Genomic DNA, 23486 nt, shown 5'->3' with positions numbered 1-23486 from the left:
CCAAATTCCACCACAAAAGATTGGCATCAATACGTGAGTGATATTTTGATGATAATTGATGTATTATTATGACGACTCTATAATATTTATGAGTAAAATTAGGTTTAGAAGTTTTTCAAAATAATATTTATGAGTAGAATTAGGTTTAAAAGTTTTTAAAAATTATTTGGTTGCCTTGATTTTAATCTGAATTTATTTTCTGGTTTTAGATTTTTCACAACTTTAGATATAATTAATAATTTTGTTCTATTCTATTTAACAACGCGTCGACCTAGTAATTACAGTAACTAACTACACACGTACACTAGCGGTCAGTTTTTATCCCCGCACGTGAAATTCTTTGTTTTGGCCATACAGATGGGTGTCGTGGTCTGGGCATTCCTGCTTGTGTATTGTATATGTTTTTGGACTCGGCCTTTAGTAGGAGCACCTTATTGAAACCCGGAACGACCTAATATGTTTTTTTTATTTTGATAACTACCAGGATTCAAGCCAGCAACCATTAAAACAATGGAACTTTAATAAAGCGAATTTTTATGAATTATATTATTGCATTTTAAAAATTGACTGGACGGAGTTATATACGACCAACGATCCTGATTTAGCATTAAAATTATTGTATGATAGACTTTTTGACGTTTTTGATAATTGTGTGCCTTCAAAGTCTCGTAAACGGAATAATTTTAGATATCCAGTATGGTATAACTCACAAATTATTATTATTATTATTTTTCTTCAACAATATTATCATAACATAAACATATCATTAATATCCTACACCCGAATTTACTCGTTTTCTAATTTGGAAAACAAATATCTAATCACAAATTTTACATCTTCCTTATCATGTTGTATGGTATATCGTTTATTGAATAATCAGATTAGATTAATTTTGGTATAATGAGTTAATTTTAGTAAGTTTATATTTAGTTAAATATTCAGTAGTGACGATCGTTTTTTTTCTTTTTCTCTAAATTCTGTAAGTATTTCTTATTTCATCTGGGCTTACGTATTTCGTATTAAATATTTATATTTCTTTATAGTAAGTTGAGCCGTAAACCAAACGACATAGTACACAGTTCACACACACTTATTTGGCTAGGTAACAAATGCATTGTCATTTGATTCGTCATACTTAATACAAAATTTGCTTTAGAAATATATTACAATGAATGACATATTGCCAACTTGACCCTTGACGGAGGGAAATACACGGTACATATACCAAAATAACATTTTTAAATTTTTTGTCTGTCTGTCTGTCTGTCTGTCTGTCTGTTTGTTCCGGCTAATACCTGAAACGGCTGGACCAATTTTGACGGGACTTTCATTAGTAGATAGCTGATATAGTAAGGAGTAACTTAGGCTACTTTTATTTTAGAAATGCATTTATCGTATAACTCTGCGAATTGAACAATTACTTTTTTGTTAAATTTCACGCGGGCGAAGTCGCGGGCACAGCTAGTTATTAATAAAGTTTTTAGACATTTTTAGTAACTAGCTAAAAGCACAGTGATACTTAACAATAATAATTTTGAAGCATTTTTATGGAACGGTTCTTCGGACATTTTTTTGACAAGTAATTCACTTCACGTTTATTGATTATTTGTAAGAATGTGGCAACATTAATATTTTAATTATAATAGTTTATTGGTTTGTAATTTAATTTTAAGTATGGCAACTCTCTCTGTGTCCGCCGGTCAAGGCGATCATCCATTTTCTGTGTAGCGCCGAAAGTTAAAAATAAAACAACGCAATTAATCCAAAGTTATAACCTTTTATTTCGCTCCATCCGCTGCTAATATACCTGAAAAACGTTTACGTTTAAGTTTACGATACGAAAAATATTCCCATTTTACATAGCCATCTAACGCATCATACTATTACACGCAAAAAATTAATATTTAGGATTTTTTGCAAATCTGGCATCTTCATACACCATAAGGAATTTTAAATATTTACTATTACAAATTTTAAAACTCGTTTACAAACGTTTGCAAATATACCTATCACATATAAATTCTAGGCCAACGTGAATTACAAGATCTATCATTTTTTTCCTCGTAACTGAGTACACTACAAAACGACTGTTATACCATTTAAGAGTTTCGAACAATTTTAGTTTTACTACCATTTATACAAAGCTGCTTCGCTCTTACCGTAACAAATGTAAGCAGCATTATTAAAATCTCATTATGTATTGTTAAAATTGTAAGTGTTTTGAAATAACGTGTTTAAACTTAACGTGTTCCATGTATTTTGTATGACGTAATTATTTTTATCACCGTTTTCATAGATAATAGTTTTGAAATCTAATTAATGTTAAAAAAATAAAAAAGTCACTTAAAAGCACATTCGAATAATCATTTTACAAGTAAAATTTTTAATTATTTATCGTTAAAGAGAAGCTACCACCTATTGGGAATGTAAATTCTGCATAAAAATCTACCATCTTACCCTTTGTTTATGTTTATGATTTTTTGTTTAGACCCAAAAAACTAAATTCTTACTTTTTTTAAATATTATGTAACAACGGTGGCGCGTGTAGTCGCCTAAAACATCGACGGTTTGTGTGTTCGATTCCCGCTCTGGATGAATATTTGTATTTATAAAAATGTTTCTTTCCGGTTTTGATGTCTGTTCTTGTAGGTTTCCCCGCCGTGCCTCGGGGAGCACGTTAAGCCGTCGGTCCCGGTTGTTATCATAAATACCTGATAGGGATCGTTTTTATAATAGGGAACAAATGCGCCAACCGGGAATTAAGCTCCCATCCTTCTCCTACAAGGAGAAAGAGGCTTATCCCCTGCAGCGGGATGTTACAGGCTGAATCGATCGATTAAAAGTGATGTAAAGTGTATTATACTTATGTGATTAACGGATTATACGATTACCAAATCTTTATAAAAGATAAACAAATAAATAATTGTTGATACAGGTAAATAATTATAATTCAATCACAGTGATACGACTTGCTAAAATGTTTGCCGCTTTTTTATTATTTTGGCGATTTTTGCATTAGATTATGTCTAAAACGTTATATTCATAATAGAGAACCATGTAAGTAAATACGCCGTGTGGTTGCATCTGATTGTCTCCGTTTGGTTCGTGTTAGTCCTATCAGTTTTTGTTGAAATTGAAAAGTGGCAAATCGATAAATTTAATGTACCTGACTTATGACTTATTTGATTTTTACACCTAGAGTTAAGAACAACACCCTTAGAAAACATCGATAAAGCTTAACCTATTCTTTGTATATTTATTGTGAATTATTGTCAAAATCAATATCAAAACTAACTTTATTCAAATAGGCTTCAAAAGTACCTTCAATTCGTCATTTTAAAAATTAAAATTTTTAATTATCGTTAAAGTGAAACTATAATATAAATTCCACTTTAATTTCTTTACAGATTCAGCCTGCCGCAAGATGGCAGTAGGAGGAACGACGGGACCCTTGCTGTACGCGGTCTTCGCGGCAGTCCTGGGAATGCTCCAATTCGGCTTTAATACGGGAGTCATCAACGCGCCGAGACAATTTATTGAAAATTTTATTAATGAAAACTACTCTGTCAACTCTGACACTGTCTTCAGTGTTATCGTCAGCATATTCGCAATCGGCGGTATGATTGGTTGTCCACTGGCCAGCTGGATTGCGGACAGACGTGGTCGCAAATTTGCTCTGCTTATAAATGCCGCTTTTGGCGTTATAGGTGCGATATTCATGGGTTTCAGCAAAGTTTCAACGTCACTGGCAATGTTAATCATCGGTAGATTCCTGATCGGTGTAAATTGCGGTTTTGCGACGACAGCTTCACCCACATACGTGTCAGAGGTTGCGCCTGTCAGATTACGCGGTGCGTTCGGAACAGTCAACCAATTAGCGGTGGCTTTTGGAATGGTTGGAGGACAAATATTAGGTATTGACGTTATTTTGGGAAGCAATGATGGATGGCCGTGGCTTCTCGGATTAGCCGTAATACCGGCAGCAGTCCAATGCATAATGTTGCCATTTGCTCCCGAGTCCCCACGGTATCTGCTACTAGTACAACGCGATGAAGAACAGGCTAGAAAAGTGTTAACCAACATAAGAGGGACACCTGAAATCGATGATGAGATCAAGGATATGCACGACGAAGATCACGCGGAAAAACAGGAACAAAAGTTCACTATAGGTGATTTAGTTCGTATCAAGAGTCTGCGGACACCTTTAATTATTGGTATTGTAATGCATCTTTCACAACAATTAGGAGGTATTAACGCCGTTCTTTACTACTCGGCAACAATTTTTATTAATACTGGACTAACAGAGAGGGATGCAAGATTAGCTTCAATAGGAGTTGGTAGTATGTTGTTCATAATGGCGTTAGTGTCGATTCCTTTGATGGATCGGCTGGGTAGACGAACATTGCAGCTGTGTGGTCTAGGAGGCATGACTCTGTTCTCTATTCTCATGACAATTGCTTTCTTTACCTACGAGGGCAATCGAACGATGAGCATATTCGCTGTTTTGTTCACTTTGCTGTATGTCGCCTTCTTCGGTGTAGGTCCTAGTTCCATTCCTTGGATGATTCTGTCAGAATTATTTGGCCAGGGTGCTCGAAGTGCCGCTGTCAGTGTGGGAGCTCTCGTGAACTGGTTCGCTAATTTTATTGTAGGTTTAACATTCATTCCTTTATCAAATGCACTAGGTAACTTCGTTTTCTTGCCATTTACGGTACTTTTGATTATATTCTTCGCATTTACATATTTCAAGTTGCCCGAAACAAAGAATAGAACAATCGAAGAAGTGACAGCTCTTTTTAAGAAATAGTTTTACTTTGAGTATTTAATCTAAACAACATTCCTTAGGAATAAATAAACCTAATATTGCAATAAGTGTACACTACAAATTGTGATAGATACTTGTATTATTTTGTTCGTTTGAAAACTTTTTCATCTTTGATAAAAGTTTTAATGGACCTCGTATTTACTTGATGGAATCGTCTTTCGATTTCTAATAAGGTTATGAAGACTGAAACCTACGTACGTTAAATATATTTTACAATACTATGTACTTACCGGTAATACGACTACATAATATTTCTAGGGAAAATATTGAATAACTGGTTGTTTCTTGCCTTTTATAAGTATCAAAACTTTTCTATGCTCAATGTTCGTTATTTATTCTGAAAGAATCGATTTACGAATAGTTTTACTACAAGTTTGGCACAAAAACAATTTTGATGTGTTACTTTCAATCAAACATTTTGTCTTATTTTCTCACGCATGTACCTTTCAACGTTAAATGACTATTGGTGCTCAGTGATCAAAGATTTAAACAATTGTTTCGTTGATATCGCAGTGCCTTAGCTTTGTGTTAAAGATTCCCACTTAATTACCAATCATGATATTACGAAGTAGATATTTTATTTGTGTTTTTTTCCGTTGTCTAGCGTTTCCCAGCTCAGAGTAGGTATATGTCACCGTCCTAGTGTACATTAGTGCCAATAATGATAACCGTGTTATTAGCAAATGTGAAAAAATATATTCTTGATATACTAAGAGCTCAGCTTGGTTACGTCAAAATGAATGAATAATAATACTGAAATTATATTGTTGTTTTACTTTACTATTTGGTATATAATTTATTAGGTATATTGAAATTAATTTTAATTTCAAAGAACGCTTTGTGTCCTTGCAAAACGTCGAAATTAAAGTTCTATTATGTACTCATTACATTTTTGATTTGACGGAAACATATATTAGTCGTGAGACGAGATAATTACCAGAGGTTTGTCATAATGACGCTAGCAATATTGTTGAAATATTAGAAATTCAGAATGACAAACAAAAATCCAAGCAAACATTCCGTTCTTACGTCTTAATATTATGAAATATTAGTGGCCATGACAGGTCAAAAAGTTTGATGTTACCTCTATTATTACATACACCTCGTTTATTAATAACACGGCGTAGTTGATAGCAAATAAAACTGTTGATATATTTAAAATGTATATTAGATAATATATAAGCTAGTAAGACCAAACATCTTAGAAAATGCACAATGTATTTACTACACACACATTTATATATAGTTTAATAGTTATATACGTAACAAGAACGTCTTGCGAACGACTTGGTTCATATTACTTCAACTTTCAGTTGGTTTGATGACTTTCAATGGTGACAATGTTATTGAATGTGAATGTGGTTCAGACAACACATCATTAAGTACAAATACGGGGTTGGAAAGGTACCTAAACGAGGGTAGTATTCTGTTTATTGAAATATAAAATGACGCATGACATCTGAATCTAGAAATTAAGAGTATTGGTCTTGCATTTCTTATTCAAAGTTACATTTAGTTAAATTTTGTAGTCAAAAAATAGTAATAAGTAGGTAATAGGGAATGTATCCGCCGACCCGCATTGGAGCAGCGTGGTGGATTAAGCTCTGATCCTTCTCCTACACGGGGAAAGAGGCCTATGCCCAATAGTGGGATATTACAGGCTGAAACGGAATGTAGTCAAAAAATAAATAAGTATACGTCGGTATAATAATGCGTATAATTGTTGTTGATATGTGTTGCGGCTTAAAAAAATTGTTAATTGTTATGTACGTTGTAAATTGTGCAGTTACAAGTATGCAATTTGGATTTGGTATTTGCACATATAATAACTTGATTTTTTATGTCAATTAAGTAATATTGCATCATAGTATAACAATATGCTTGAAAATTTGTTATTTAATTTAAAAACCTATATTAATGAGAATTCTACGTCATTTGCGCTGTTACAATTACGATGTGGTTATAGTAACGATCAAAACGTGTTATTTTGTAACCCTGACATAACAGTCTCAATACCTCATTGTGTTTTAAAAAATGTATCATAAAACATAAATTATACACGTAATTATGTTGGTAAAGTTTATGGTTTAGGTTCCAAAGTGCTAAAATGTATGTGTTGTTTGACATCTCAGTATCAGATTCAAGATTAGAAATCTTGAAATGGGGTGTAACAAATTATTGATGAAAGTTGGCAACTGTAGTCTAATGTTTTTTGATAGTAGATAAGTAGTTTCTTTTTTATGTCTTTAATACCACATACCAAACTTCCTAAGACGTTCTTGTACAAATACAACCTTTTTATTGTATAACAATATAAAATCATGTATTAAATCATAATCTATGACTAGTTCATATTGTACGTTGATATTTCTTTTACCTAGCAAAAATAAAAAGAAAATTTATTTTAAAATTTGAATCGAGTCATAGATAATATAAATTATTTCGAAATTATTTTATACAGATAATAATTTTTTTAAATCATTATGGTATAATCGTTATTTTACGTATTATTTTCTATAATTAATGTTACTCTTTAGTTTGTTACGATTTTGTTAAATATTAATGTAAATACGACGATATTTAAACTATTATATAAATATATAATATCCTGTTAACACATAAATACGAATTTAATTCGCCTGTTAATATTAAAATATTATTAAGTAATTTTCTGTATTGTTTTATTGATAATCTTATTGTACGTGTACCTACATATTATAAACACTAGGAAAGAGAGACAAAAATAAAACTTAACAGTGGCTGTGAGAAAGTAATTAGCAACAGCTAACATATACAAAAAAAAAAAAAAACAAGAAATAAAATTAATTTCATTTTAAAGCAGTTATCACATTAGCTTTTTTCAAACGTAACCTTTTTGCTTCTTTGTTATGGCGGAATAAACCTTTCATTTGTATCTTTTTGTCATTCAAATCGAGCAATATAATTAACGAAGTTTAACTTCAAAATCTAAACAACTTGTGAATAAGTGTTAATTCTTATAGTAATAAACAAATATGAGCTTAAATTGTTATTTCTTTTAAATATTTTTAGTATAGAAATAATCACATTCAATTATTGACTAATAAATCTTTGAATTAGAAATTTTTAAAATGTGACCAAAAATATATTTGAAAATAAGTAGGTATAACTACAACAATTTTATTCGTCGCCGCAAAGTGTGGATATCAGCTGCAAAGCTTCGTCTTGTTCTTCTTCTTCGATTTCTCCCTCCAGCCAGAAAGTTTCCATCATCCCTTTGCCCTAAAAAAATGTATATAGATATATATTTAAAATTAAACAAGATGTTTAATAAAAAGGATATAACTATTCTACTCTAGATTAAATATTTTTAGTGAGTAACCTAAGTAACTTCTTCAATATAAGCAAAAGTATTGTTCTACTCATCATCATCATCTTCATCATCATCATAATGATCAATGATGATAATGAAATATAAGCAAAAGCAAGCAAATATTAATGATCACTACAAGCAAAAGTATTATTCTAGTATTAAAGACTATATAAATCTAAAAATGCGTCAGATTCAAACACGAAAATTTAATTATTTGACTCTTATAAAATTAAATTTATTGCAGTTATCTTTTTTCTATTCTCAGCTCGCTTAAATATGAATTGCAAATGAGAGTAATTTTTACAAACAATGCTGTACAAAGTAAAATTAAAAGTTATTTAGTTGTAGTGTTTAAAACTAAGAATTTGAATAAAGATCCCATTCAGGATATACACCAGACAACTTCTTATTGTTTTCACTATGTTCTAATGTACGCAAATCTGCAAGTAAACGGTTAGCCACTTATAAATATTTAAAAATGTGTCAACTAAATCTTTCTTACCTTTACTTTTGTGAGACCTCTTCGTCGAAGTCTGAATTTCCCCGCCGGCAGTTCTGCTTGAGTTTGAGAAGATATTTGGATTCGCCCAGGCTAAAAAATAAACAATTATAGAACATTAAATATTGTCCTTAAAATTAAATAATTATATGAAAACTTAAAATTTTAAGTTAATTTCTTTTTTTAAATTTATAATCCAAAATAAAGCAAAAGAAATATCCAAAAAATGCTGACCAATGTCACTATTCCACGCGGACGAAGTCGTGGGCACAGCTAGTATACAATAATTGTGTTTGCTCGCAAACGTAAAAAAACCGACTTCTATTACATCGAAAAGTACGAAAGTGCACGTGCAACGAAGAAATAGTTGAATTTTCATTTGTGAATTATAAATGAACCTATTACTTAATTGTAGCGTTTATACCTCGCCGGTGGTTTGCATGCGGCTGGCCGTGTTGACGGTGTCACCGACCAGGCAGTAGCGCGGCTGCCGCAGACCTAAAACCGCTGCGTAGCACAGACCGGAGTGCATTCCTGCATTATAAATACACTGCTCTATTTATCTTTTTTTTTAAACTCAGGCGGCAAACAAGCGTCCGGCCCGTCTGATGGTATGCCGTTACCACAGGCTATAGACCGCTGCAACACCAGAAGCATCTCAAGTGCATTGCCAACATTCACTCAACTACTCAACTCTAGCCCACAGGACCTCTTCCTCACCACAGGAACACAACAATGCTTGAGAGCAGTTAATACTGCTGTTTATTTATTATTAATTTATTATTAGTTTATTAATAATTTAGCTGTGATCTTCTGTAAGGTTGAGGTACGTCCCCAGACATACAGGTCTGGTCCAAATTTTGAGCAGTATATTTCCTGCTGTGAAATCCCTCAATGAAAATTACAATTTAGTTTTAATTTTAATAGTTACTTTCTAACGCAATTTTTAGAAGTGTATGACCAATTGACCAAGCGTCAGTGTTTTCTGATGTTTTGGTGTCCTCTCTGTTTTCCGGCCTTGTTCAAGGCACAAGTTTATTGGGACGTCTGCTTAAAAAGTATTATGTTATAGGTGTATATTTTAACGCCGCGTTGGCGCAACGGTTACAGCCATGGATTGTACCTGTTGCGCTGGCGGTTGCGGGTTCGATCCCCGCACATGAAAAACATTTGTATTGACCATACAGGTGTGTGCCGTGGTCTGGGTGTTTGTGCAGTCCTTGTGGATCTCCCCACCGTGCCTCGGAGAGCACGTTAAGCCGTCGGTCCCGGTTGTTATCATGTACACCTGATAGCGATCGTTACTCATAGTAGGGAATATATCCGCCAACCCGCATTGGAGCAGCGTGGTGGATTAAGCTCTGATCCTTCTCCTACATGGGGAAAGAGTTCTATGCCCAGAAGTGGGATATTACAGGCTGAAGCGTATATTTTGACTAGTGCTCACCTATGGTGAGAGCGGGCAGCGCCTGCGAGACAGCGAGTGCAGCGCTAGCCATCGCCTGCGCGTGCGCGCGCCGCTTCTCCGGCGCGCCCGACACCACCATGTACACCGTGCCCACGGTCTCCACCTGCGACGGCAACGTGTATCACCACACAATTAACGACACAACGAAGAATTAAATGAAGAATGTTCTTTTTATATAAACGGTTGCAAGCATGCCTATGCCTGGTGCTAGCAGATGGTAAGCGGTTACCGTAGTCTGTAGACACCTGTAACACCAGAAGCATAGCAGAAACAAATTTCATGATTTTCTTTTAATAAAAAAAGAAAGTTCACCTTGTAAACTCGGTGGGTGTCCAGTAGTCTATCGATCCGCGAATATACATCGTTCATGTATGCCACAGTCTGCATCACGTCAGCGCGTGTGATCGCCTCGTTCAGTTGCAACCCACAAAACATGATCGTTACTGAGTCGAATTTCTAGGAAAAAAAAACATACTTAAATATGAATATATAGTTTTTAGAAAAAGACATATTTTAAATACCATTTCTACAGCTAATACAAATCAATTTAAAAGAAGCAATAGTTTAGGTACAAGTTCTTGTTTTGTAAAAATAAAATGCCCGATAGACATCAAAAGATATACTGTAGACTGACTACTGCAGGACAACTAACTGTGGCGACGTTTTTTGCATGCATTGTAATGTTTTTAAGTAGCTATGGTAAAAAGTAACCATTTTTTTAATTTTTTTTACTGCACTTTACCGTAGGAGGCATCGAACACTTCCCAGCTCGTAACTGGTCAGCGATACTCTTAGGTATCATAGAATATAAGAGCTGATCTCCTCTCCTCTTCCACTGCTCTACAAGTCTGCAAGACTTCTCCAACGAGAGACTCCTGGACTCAGCCTTCTCGAAAAGCAGTTCCAATCGCGACAGATGCTGCCAGCCTTGTAGCAACATCTCTTTGGATAGCCCGTGACCATTCATATCAGCTAGGTATAGACCCGCTTGTTTCAATTCTTCTAGATCATTGAAACTGAAAGCGAATGATTTATAAGTTTAGGTAAAATTTAGAAATAATTATTGATAATATAATTTAGACCTTTATGTTCAACGCGGTCTATTTATCCTTTTAGTAATATTTGTTTGTCAGCCAAATATAATTATGAACTAATATATAAAAAAATCCCTGTGTGGCTACGGTAGTAAAGAATATAGCCACCCCATCTCTTCTCGTGGGTGTCGTAAGAAGCGACTAAGGGATAAATAACACAGTTCCACTACCACCTTGGAACTTATAAAGCCGACCGATGGCGGGATAACTATCCAACTGCTGGCTTTGAAATACACAGGCTGAAGACGGGCAGCAGCGTCTTCGGTGTGACAAAGCTAGCTCTGCGGTCACCAACCTGCCTACCCAGCGTGGTGACTATGGGCAAAACACATGAGTTCGCGCTATTTTTCGTGTGAACTTGTGGAGGTCTGTTTCCAGCAGTGGACTGTGATAGGCTGAAATGATGATGATGATGATGATAATACAAAAAATAATTTTTTACATTATACAAAAATAATTTTTTATATAAAATACGTGGATTTTATTTCAATTTATTTTTTTCACTTTTAGACAAAGTTTGAAGCTTACTAACATAGGGCTACATAAGAATATGAGAGCATCGATTTCTTCGAGAAAGTAAATTGGTCCTTTGAGCAGGATGGCACGTGCTCCTTGAGAGCCGCGTCGCGAGTCACTCACACAGCGCGCGCGCCATCTCATTAGTTCCAGTTCAAACATCATTGTTTGCATGCACACTACCTGGAATTAGATAAATATGCATTTGATGATAAATAAAAATAAGCTAATATAGTTTTTAGATATTTTATAACAGAGTTGATTTTACCTTATCCCAAGTGAAAGAAACCTTAGGTTTTCTCAACCGGAGGATCTCACTTATCGAAGACTTTTCAATCCGATTGTAAGGACCACCCCATGCTTCCATCAACTGTAATTTTCGGTAATGTAGTAGTCAAGATAAAATTTTTAAAAAATAATAGACTCAAACCTAGCTTAGAATCATTACGAGCATCGCTAGTGCGTTACCCAGCCCTTTTCCCACAATCGTCACAGCACATCCTCAGTGTAACTAGTCTTACCTTACTCACTCGAAGGAACACAACACTGCTTGAGGGTAGTATCATTTAACTATATCCATAGAATAATTACAGTTTATCTCAGTGTAGCTAGCACTGCTTCAGCTTCTAATATCCTCCCTCTTTCCCCATATAGGAGAAGGATCAGAGCTTAATCCACCACGCTGCTCCAGTGCGGGTTTGCGGATTTATTCCCTACTATGAGTAACGATCGCTATCAGGTGTACATGATAACAACCGGGACCGACGGCTTAACGTGCTCTCCGAGGCACGGTGGGGAGACCCACAAGGACTGCACAAACACCCAGACCACGGCAAAAGCCTGTATGGCCAATACAAATGTTTGTCATGTGCGGGGATCGAACCCGCAACCGCCAGCGCAACAGGTACAATCCATTGCTGTAACCGTTAGCTAGCACTGACTGGCCGATAATTAGAAGTAATGAACTTGACCATTAAACTAGCTGTTCCCGCGACTTTATCCGCGTGGAATTTAACTAGAAAAAGCGGTTTTTTTTAATATTACAACCAACACTCCATTTTTTTTATTTCTATAGATTACTAACTGACCCAGCAAACGTTTGTCATATATGTTATTAGCCCCCTTAATCCCTTGTAACTAAGGGGTATAAAAAATTGGCCGATTCTCAGATCTACACAAAATTTCATAAAAATCGGTTCAGCCGTTTCGGAGGAGTATAGTAACTAACATTGTGACACGAGAATTTTTTACATACGATGCAAGTTATATACAATTTAATGTAACCTTATCACCAGCTCTAATGATCTTCATTTTTCTATCAAGCATCACGCTGAAGGGAAACAGTTGCAGGAGAAGTGAAGCTGGTACCGGCGGTAAGAGACAAGGCTGCGATTTCCGAGCCATTAGAGATTGAACCTGTAAAAATCGTTATTTTGTATAAAAGGTCCAAGATTAAAAAAAAAAAATAAAGTAAATACATTATATAATTTGATAACAATCCGATCCTACTCGTAATTTATATGTCTGGAAGCTTTGGGCGCAACGGAAGTGCAGATTCTCTAATAAATATTTTCCGAATGTATTTTTTCTACCAAAGTGTTTAAAAAATGTAATACGAACGAACGAACGAATTTTGTGTCAAAATTATGTAGAAATAGAAAAATGTTGCTAAAATTTGTTTATCTTTTCCAAATCTTTACTACTTCCTGTAGAGCATCCGGGGTAGTAACACTGTGTATTTTTCTCCGAATCCGATTCTGATATTAATATTTCAAACGATAGCTTACAAAGGTGGATAAGTAGATGTTGCACTCGAGTCACTCTAAAAGTACTGAAATAGATATTCAAAGACTGTGTTTAAATGCACTGACTTAACAAGCTCTTTATCCCATAAATCATTACCTCTATTTTCAAATAAAGATAGATAAATTAACCTGTTATGACCTAAAATAACTTTTTATTATTGTAAGGTGCTAAGTAAATGTAATAGGTAATACCTATGTAGTAACAAGGGTCTTAGAAATCTATGTTTGTATGTTGTTTATATGTTTATAGTTTTGTCTGTTCAGGACTCTAGAAAATCCAGTAGAGTGAATAAGTATTATATCGGAAGTAGAAATTCTCTATGGCATATGCCAAACCTTACAAAATTTCATCTAATAACATTGAAATATGGGACTGGCGTGTCCTTGTAGGATAAAAGTCCCTAAAATCAATAAAAGAAAAAAGAAAAAAAAAAGCATTAAAATAATTTTAATTGATATACCAACTAAGGTGATCAATTGTAATTCGAGTACAATGGCCAATATCTTTTATTATTATCTTTGCCATAAAGGAACATCATCGACATTATACATATTTGTATGGTAGTAACGGAAACATTTCTAATCGCCGTAAAACGTTTTCCGTACCGAGTAATTGAGATTCAATTACAGATACGTAACAAAATATCTAGATTACTTCAGTTAATTGTGATGTAGATTAAATTTTCCAGAGTCGTTTAACGATATAACAGGTACCTGCCTATTTTCTTTCTTGTGGAAATCGATCAACCGTTTAGAGGTTAATAAAAAAATAATATATTTCGTGTAAAGTAACTTTAAAGTGACAGAAGTTTAAGTTGTATAAATGAGTAGTTTTACAATATAAATCATTAGTGTTAATTCTATTTTCAAAGATGAAGTTTAAATTACCTAAAGCTATTTAACTATTAAAAAAACTAAACCATAAAAATAAACTTAGTAAAGTTAGTAGAATATATTTCAATGAATGTGTGAGTGTATTTTTTAAGAATCAAATTAATATAACAATACTTGTAGCAAGGAAAAATCGTTTTGTTTATTTGATTTACAACAACGTCATTGGCAATGTTTAAGTACGATTCTTGTGGCCTTTATTATTTTTTAAAGTCAAAGATTTAGAAAAGTTTACTCACGTAATCGCTGTTATCAAATTCGAGTCTCAGCACGGCCACGTAATAATTTCCCTCAATGCTTTCTTTTACAATGGTCACCTTCAGTTTCAACGAAAAAATATCCTCCGCTATCTCATACAATTGACCTGGAATATTTTAAAATTAATTCTAATTGATTTTATGTCTTTATCCCTAAAATTTCTTAAATCAGGTTCAAAGGAATTTTATAACGCTACACTGGGTATACGTAACATTGGACAACGATATACCTATGTATATCCATCATCTATGTATATCCATCATCTGTGTATACCCAGTATATTAATACCGTATAATAAAATGTAAATATATCAAAATGTTTAATATATTAACAGTTTTTGCTAGAAAAATGATAATTTATCGTCAATTACCCATAAGATATTGCGTGTAACCAGTCCTGCCACTGCTGTATACAAGTTCAGCGCCGTGCCTGTGTGCTCTAGTAAGCTGCATGCTTGGCGAGCGCATGCGCGGAAACGTGAAACGCATACGCTGATGAATACTGTCAACGGACTGCAGGAATGTGCAGAAATATCTACCAGTTGCTCGTATCATAGTATCATAGCTAAACGAAAAAAAAAATATTATGAAATATCATTAGGGATTATCATATTTTTCTTTATTTTTACGAGAAACTTAACTAACCCATAGTTTGAGAAGAATTTCACGAAACATCTACCAAAGAAGTGCATCACTTTGTCTGGTGTACCAAATTTTTCCTTAAGCTCGTTTAAACGTTCTGCGTTCACCAGACTTAAGCTATTCAGTCTCGGTCGGACTGACACACCAGAATTACGACGCTTATAGACATCTAACGAAAGGGTGCAGCTATTCTTCCTCAATGTGGGTTTCAATGAGCTTCTCCGTTTATTACTCACAACAGGCGATGGACACTTGTTTTTCTCTGTCTCTGTGTCTTTCTGTTCTTCAATATCATCAGCTTCTGGGATAGTTTCATCAGCTGGTTCTTCTTTCACTTCTTCTGCTTTATAAATAGAATGTTCTAAATGCACGCCTAAACTCCGTCTATCTCTCACTGCCGTCTGATATGGTACTATGGACATTTCGTCTGCTTTATGATTCTTATCGGTTGAAAGAGTGCTGTGAGATGGAGACCGAATTTCTTCTTTTGAGTTATATGCATCTATTTCTTTCTTTGTAACAGCTGTGAGAGCATTTGTAGCTGTAAAGGGACATTTAAACTGCTGTGTCCTTGTGTCCCCATGAACAGATGAACTGCGCCATGCTGGCTTGGATTTTACAGAAAGTTTTCTAGGTGCAGGGCTTCCAGGTATTGAGCAAGTTGGACTATGTGCATCTTTAGTTAAAAGTCTGGCTAGAGCGCATGCCAATCTCGGCATGAGTGTATCTGGGTATTGCTGGAGAAAAAAAAGTTATTGATATTATTATAGTATCAGAAAAAAAAGTATAATTAGTAAAACATTGTCTGAAGAATAACGAACCTGTCATCCAGAAACTCAATTCTGTTATGAAAGTTTACAGTAATGTGTAGGTATGGTTAGTATTAGGGATTACAATCCGGTGTCGTTTTCCATCCGGCTGGATCCGGACCATAATAATCTAACTTTTCTTTTTTATTCCAACATAAGTCGATCATTAACGAAGCGTAAAAATCATTATAATCATGGTATATGAAATAATTTTTTTTACGCATTAATATTACAATAAGTTAGGACAAGTTTAAAAAGGTCTGTTTTGAACATTAAGAACTGTTTAATACAAAATATTTTTCAGATTAACTGGAAAAATTGAAATTTCAAAGTAGTTTTAAGTTAATTAGAAGTGATTGTAGGCCTTCTTATCTAATTTTTTTTCACGCTATTTGTCGAGTTATTATTTAAATATTTGTAAGATGTTTTTCAGTTCTAGTCACGTTTCTTTTTTCTTTGGCATAGTAAATATAATCGCGGTTTGAATCGAAATATTATGGATGTAAAGCTTTAGATATGGATTTAATATTTATGAGTATTATATGGTTACATATATATTAATTTTTTTTAGACAGGTACTCGATTTCAAATCATACGATTTCAGTAGGTACTTTTAAAAAACAATAGACATGCATGGTATGTGCTATTTGATCGTTAAAATATAAATAGCATAATATGTATTATTTAAATTTCGTCTGCGATAGATCCCAATCGAAATTACCTAAAACTTTTATGTCACGGATAGAAAATCTATTCGGATTTCGGATATCTGATAGTTTCGGATACGGTTGCGAGAGTCCAAAACCCTAGTTTGAATCTTAATGTTTCTAGGTATTTTTCACGTAACTATATTGTGATTTTTTTTTTATTAATTCTAGCACAATAAGTAAGGCAACTTTAGTGTTGTTTCAAAATTTTAAACCATAACGCATCTATAGCAGCTAATTTATATGGCTAAAAAGGTTCAATCCAGTGGTTTTTAGTCCAGTGATGAAAATTTTCTCGAAATATAAAATCACCTGATCCATTTACTGGATCCGGTAGGTATAAACCCACGAATATGAAACACAACGTATATTTTGCTTAAATACTTATTAGGTTTAAACTTAAAATAAGTAAGATTTTATTTAACTTAGATTTACATGTATATATGTATAAGTAAGTATAACATTTGTCATAAATTTTACATATAATATGTATAGATAACCCATGCTGTCTCACTTAGGTTGAAAAATTGAATAACCTACTTATTTTTCAATTTTATTTTTATGGTCAACTTACTTGAGTCGTACTGAACACGGTATTTCTTGCTCCAGCTTCTCGAAGAATTGTCTCCCATATTTCTTCCCCACATTCTTCCTAAAATAAAGAGTAGGTACAATTCATATTACTGCTTCAGTTCGAAATTTTTTTCTTATAGAATATTTCAAGACATTTTTATCTGATAATATTTTTTTTATACACCGAGGTCGAAAAACAAGCGTACTGCTCACCTGATGGTAAGCAATTACCATAGCATAATAGGCCTGCCAGACTAAAAACATTGCAACCCTAACTCTGAGCTCGGGTGACCTTACCACACGAAGACAACATTGCTTGAAAGCAGTATTATTTAGCTGTGATGCTCTGTTATATCGAGGTATATCCCCAGTCGGAGTGCTCTAGATTTTGAGAAAGATATTTCCTGCTGTACCCTACCTCAGTTATAAATATATATATTATGTAAATTAAAATATAATAAAATTATATCAATTTAATTGGTACAGGTAACGATTTATTTTCATTGATTGATCGATTGGAAATTTCTTACACTATAACAGATTATTTCAATTACTTTACTTTTGTAATATATTTCGATATGATTCTTTTTTCAAATTATTCATATACCATTAAGAAGTTTACTTATATTTATCTTGAATGTTAATTAAAATGAAATATGAAGTAGTATTTAGACACATTCTAACGAAGGACATCAAAATTTTGTACTCAGATTTACACAAAACTTTTAATAATTTATCTATCGATATGAATAAAAATATTCGTAAATCGCCGCAATGTATAACTTGTAAACGACTGCGCCTAATTGAACAATCCATTTTTGTCTGTTTTTGTCAGTCATAAAAGAAAATTTAAAAAAATATGACACATTCACGAAAAAAAATGGCGTTACATAGTACGGTCAGCGGGTTAGCTAGTCTGTACAAATAAATAAAATTGGAGTGTCTGTTTGTAATATTAAAATAACCGCTTTTTAATAAATGCAATATGGATTTATACACGTACGTATACCAAAATAACATTTTTTACAATTTTTGTCTGTCTCTCTGTCTGTCTGTTTGCTTCTTCTAATCTCTGAAACGGCTGGACCGATGATGGGATTTTCTTTGGCAGATAGCTGCTGTAATAAGGAGTACTTTTGTTTTAGAAATCTATTTATTTTATAAATCTGTGAACTGAACAATAACTTTTATGTTAAATTTCACGCTGACGAAGTCACGGGCACAGCTAGTATTATATAAATGGGCACAAACAATTATATGTTCACAGTATATACAGTTACTTTTGTGACCCCTTTTCATGTAAAAATGTCGTTATTAATGAAGATATAATGTTATACTTGTCCTCGAGTGTAAAGTACCAAATATGAGTACGATCAACCTTCGTTTAATATATAAATACACCATTTACAGACCTTGGGTACTCATGGGGAATTGAAATTGCAATTTACTTGTTGCCCTTATCTTTAGATATTAGATCATGTTTTTGTTGATGAAATTATTTTCCTGGTTAAAATTAGGCGCTAAAAGATAATATTTGATAATAGGGAAAGAAGGAAGTGGTATAGAATTTTTTTGTTTTCAGTACTTATACAATATACTGTGCTTTTATAAGAAGCTATGGAATCTATGAGAATTTAGTCTGCATTAGTCCATATTTTTATGAGGTTTAGAGAATTCTTTCCATAGGGAAGTAAATAATGTAACCCTAAACTAATGTGACATCTAGAATTTTCATTCTGAATATTATTATATTAACCTCTTTCCGTTTGCTAACAAATCTATCTGACCTATAGCGGTATCTCCCAGGTGAAATTTATGATATATTTTCTTATTCCCCATCAGACTCGTCATCGAGCACCAGATATGAGTAAGATACGAATACTGAATAAATTCGTGACTCGACGAATCCAAATGTTTTGGATTATTAGTTGAGGAATGTGTTAAAATAAATTAGTTACTTAGTGTTTATTTTTCTCCTGCTGATAAAGCCTATTAGTAACTTATGTATGAGATAAAATTTATCAGAAACTGATAAAACAGGCCCTAAGGATAATCTTGTAAGCCCAGATAATACTAAAATATAATGGAATTTGGTTTTGTAAACATGTTTAATGCCGCCTTGCTTGTTGACACGTATTATTTTTATGAGCCATCAATTTGATATGACTTTGGCTGCATAATTATGTCTTGTAAACTTGAGATGCCTACGTTTGTATGTTACCAAGATTATTATTTATATAGGATAACTCAGGAATAATAATGTTGTAGTGGTTTCGTATTATGAATACCTATTATATATAAATATACCTTTGCTGACAGCACCGGCATATGAGAATCGCGTCAGCCTGTAATATCCCAATGTTGGGCATAGGCCTCTTTCTCCGCTGCTCTGCGCTGCGCTCAACGCTGGTCCAATGCGGATATATTCCTTACTATGAGTAACGATCGCTAACAGGTGTACATAATAGCAACTGGGACGGACGGGACGAAAACGTGCTCTCCGAGGCATGCCGAGGAAACCCACAAGGACTGCACAAATACCCAGACCACGGTAAACTTCTGTATGGCCTATACAAACGTTTGTCAAGTGTGGGGATCGAATCCGCAACCGCCAGCATAACAGCCACAAACCATTGTTGTAACCGTTGCGCCAACGCGTCGTTTTTTTATATGAGAATAATAAGATAATAGTTTTAAAATATTAATAATAGTAATTATAAGTATGCAGCGTGGTTACGGCATTGAAGAATAAAGCTACCCCATCTCTTCCCGTGGGTGTCGTAAGAGGCGACTAAGGGATAACACAGTTCCACTACTACCTTGGGACTTAAAAAAGCCGACCGATGGCGGGATAACCATTCAACTGCTGGCTTTGAAATACACAGGCCAAAGACAGGGCAGCAGCGGTTTTGGTGCGACAAAGCCAGTCCTGCGTTCACCAACCCGCCTGCCCAGCGTGGTAACTATGAGCAAAACACATGAGTTCACGCGTTCAGCGGTGGACTGTGGTAGGCTGAAATGATGATCATAAGTATATTGTTAGTGTTATTTATGTAATATACATCATTAATAATGTATTATATTTCTAATGGATTATGATAGTATATTGAACATAATTGTCTTTGCAGGCAAATGAAGAAAAATCGACTTCAATTATATCTACAAGTAATTCACCGTAGGTAGACGAAAAAATAGTCAAGTAAATACGCAATATCAAAGATTACTCCAAAAGTTGTAATCAGATCTCGATGAAATTTAAATGTGACAACATGATAAACATCGGCTTTCAATTAATTTAAAAATCATTAAAATCGGTACACTCAGTTAAAAGTTATGCGGATTTTCAAGAGTTTCCCTCGATTTCTCTGGGATCCCAGATCCCATCAGATCCTGGTTTCCTTATCATGGTACCAAACTAGGGATATCTCCTTTCCAACAAAAAAGAATTATCAATATCCGTTCATAAACGACATCATCCCCGAACATACATAAAAAAATACATATACGGTCGAATTGTAACCTCCTCCTTTTTTGAAGTCGGTTAAAAATATTAATCAAGTTTAGTCTCAGCGATAGGACGAAAGATCGGTTTTTTATTTTAATATTATACAAAATCCAACCGGCACATTTCAAGCTGTCAAATATACAAAGCGCAAAAAAATAAAAACAAAAAGATTTACATACGAGTATCTATGTAACAATGTCTATGTAATAACGTTACATGCGTACAATTTTATGTTATATATTTTTCTAGATTTTATATTACATAAACATGTATCTGTTCTATTAATATATATTTATATTATCATATACAAGATATAATTTACCCTAATAAGCAACCAAAAAGTGTACCTATGTTAACATTAATTTTACTTGCGAAAGCTTGTTTCAGAGTATTTCACTATATTAATAAAATTTTGAGTATATATTTTTCTTGAAAAGAAAACTATTACCTACACACTTCAGTCTGCTACCAATTAATTTAATTCCAATTAATTTACTTCTATGCGGTAGATGGGATTAATTGACTTACTATTGATCGACAATTTTCAGCTTTCTTCCGAAAAGAATTTTGCAATTTAGTGCATCAATTTCGTCTATTGACTAATACTAGTAATTTGTATCTAATTGCATTTTCGTGAAAACTTACCTTTTTTGCGGTACCTTTAATCTACGAACCTTTTTATAACATGTTTAGATTGTAGAATACAAAAATAATTTGTAAAGGTGGGACAAGTTGTGATTAAGTTTTACCATTGTTATAGTTTGATCTATTTACTAGCATTCTAGCTAAATTAGCCGAAATAAATAAAAACCGAGTACTATTGCATTAAACAAGGTTAATAATGATAAACATTTGCGTTTCATTAATTTAAAAATGTTGTACTTAATTTTTCTAAAGTGGGAGGTAGGAGGGTCAAGATAAATCTAGATTCATTCCTCTTACGTTCATATCTTACTATCACCATCTCGTTAAGCCTAAGTTTTTAACAAGACATTAAAAATGTAACATTTTGGCGTTTGCTTGGCTATTTTCGTCTGCAAGTTATTTACTGGAACGATGAACAAAGTTCGTGTTAATTTATTTCTGCCAGAATATAAATGGTTTCTGTAATTAAAACTTGCTTTCCCGAAGATTGATTGCATTAATTTCTAGAAAGATGCTTTCTTAGTAAAAAAAAGTATATCTATACAAACCTACATATTACATTAAACTATAAAAATTTTAAATAACCGAAATATTATTACTAACGATTTGAGTTTTGCAATAACTTACACTGACATATAATAAAATATATAGTAAAAAAGCGGCAAATAAATTTGGCAGGCGCATATTTTAATGTTATTATAGTAGTCATTTGAAAGCACATAGTGAAAAAAGACTTAGGCAATTATTTTGTAATCATTTGTGTATGTTTAAAAAACTATTAATGGTGTCAAAATTCTATCTCTAGTGGGTACGGAAAATCAAAAATAGATCGTAGGAAATTGGTCTTTAGGCATATAAAGTAATTTACTACTATTACTACAGATAGACGCCGGTTAGCTCTTTTTTGGAGATTTTATTACGGGTTTCTGTTATAATTTTTTTTAATGCAATGGTAATAACTTAACATTATGCATTTAAAAAAATATTAGACTACTGTTATCCTCACCATTGTCGCAAAAAATGACAAAATTCTAAATATTTTTTTTTAATAAAAACAATTTTTCTCAACACTTATTTTAATAAAATTCAAAATCATCGATGAGTAAACTTACCACTATAAAATGTTGAACACTCTCCAGCAACCAACCGTACATTTTGCAATTTTTTTTTTATTAAAAATCACAAGTAAAATCCTTTATTCCAAATAATCACTCATAAAATGATATTTAGCAAACTGTCATTAAATGTTTTTGAATGATTAATGTAATAATAATAATAATTATAGCCTCAAGGACGACTTAACCGTAAGGCTTTCGCGCCGTCACTGAACAGATAAGGGATGTTGAAATTGTTAGTTTTCTATATTCATGTGTCGTCCTCCATTGTATTCCAAATATAAATATAATGGGCTTTACAACATCGTGCGAGCGAACATATAAAACATTGCTTATTTCGCAAATTGTTTTGCGATTTACACGTTTAGTTTGTATTCTATCTTTGCTCATTGCGGTGAAAGCCTACTTTGAATGTTTATGAATAGGTGTTTATTTCTACGTTGAATAACAGAAAAATAACTTGAATGTTTTTTTTTTATCCCTCATAAATATATATGTACTTGGTAGTTGTATTGGAGAAAAAGTACTTAAATTCCCTAAGCGGTATAACAGAACTTCGATAAGAACTAGATTAATTAATAATGTTTATTAAATCACCAGACATGGCCGTAACAATGAAGTGACGATTAAAGTTCTATTGATGCGGATGTCATCGGCCGTGTTCCATTCCCGCTCTGAGCGAATATTTGCATACAACATATAAATAATTATTAACTGGTCTTTGCAATACACCAGCGCTTTGCGAGTTCGATAACCACTCAGGATTTGAATAAATATTTCCAT

At 33.4% G+C, this 23486-nt stretch overlaps 2 protein-coding genes across 2 annotated transcripts; one reads left to right on the top strand and one right to left on the bottom strand.

Annotated features, from left to right (window-relative positions):
• The first annotated feature begins 3424 nt into the window (after window positions 1-3424).
• LOC123657926 (glucose transporter type 1-like) lies at window positions 3425-5709 on the top strand. The gene has a single exon (XM_045593412.1). It carries the CDS (start codon window positions 3425-3427, stop codon window positions 4805-4807), a length of 1383 nt encoding a protein of 460 aa, XP_045449368.1. The 3' UTR covers window positions 4808-5709.
• A 2211-nt stretch (window positions 5710-7920) lies between these two features.
• On the bottom strand, window positions 7921-22742 carry LOC123657925 (soluble guanylate cyclase 89Db-like). Its single transcript, XM_045593411.1, has 14 exons — window positions 22701-22742; window positions 17440-17517; window positions 15353-16086; window positions 15079-15272; window positions 14690-14814; window positions 13039-13170; window positions 12023-12124; window positions 11771-11937; window positions 10887-11160; window positions 10457-10600; window positions 10124-10247; window positions 9101-9210; window positions 8680-8769; window positions 7921-8086 (listed from the first exon to the last, which is right to left on the bottom strand). Exons 1-14 carry the CDS (start codon window positions 22740-22742, stop codon window positions 7985-7987), a joined length of 2418 nt encoding a protein of 805 aa, XP_045449367.1. The 3' UTR covers window positions 7921-7984.
• Between the last annotated feature and the right edge of the window lie 744 nt (window positions 22743-23486).

Source organism: Melitaea cinxia, chromosome 11 (genome assembly GCF_905220565.1).
Source record: "Melitaea cinxia chromosome 11, ilMelCinx1.1, whole genome shotgun sequence".
Lineage (NCBI taxonomy): Eukaryota > Metazoa > Arthropoda > Insecta > Lepidoptera > Nymphalidae > Melitaea > Melitaea cinxia.
Note: the sequence above shows the minus strand (reverse complement) of the source record. Positions and strands in the feature narration are given on the sequence as shown.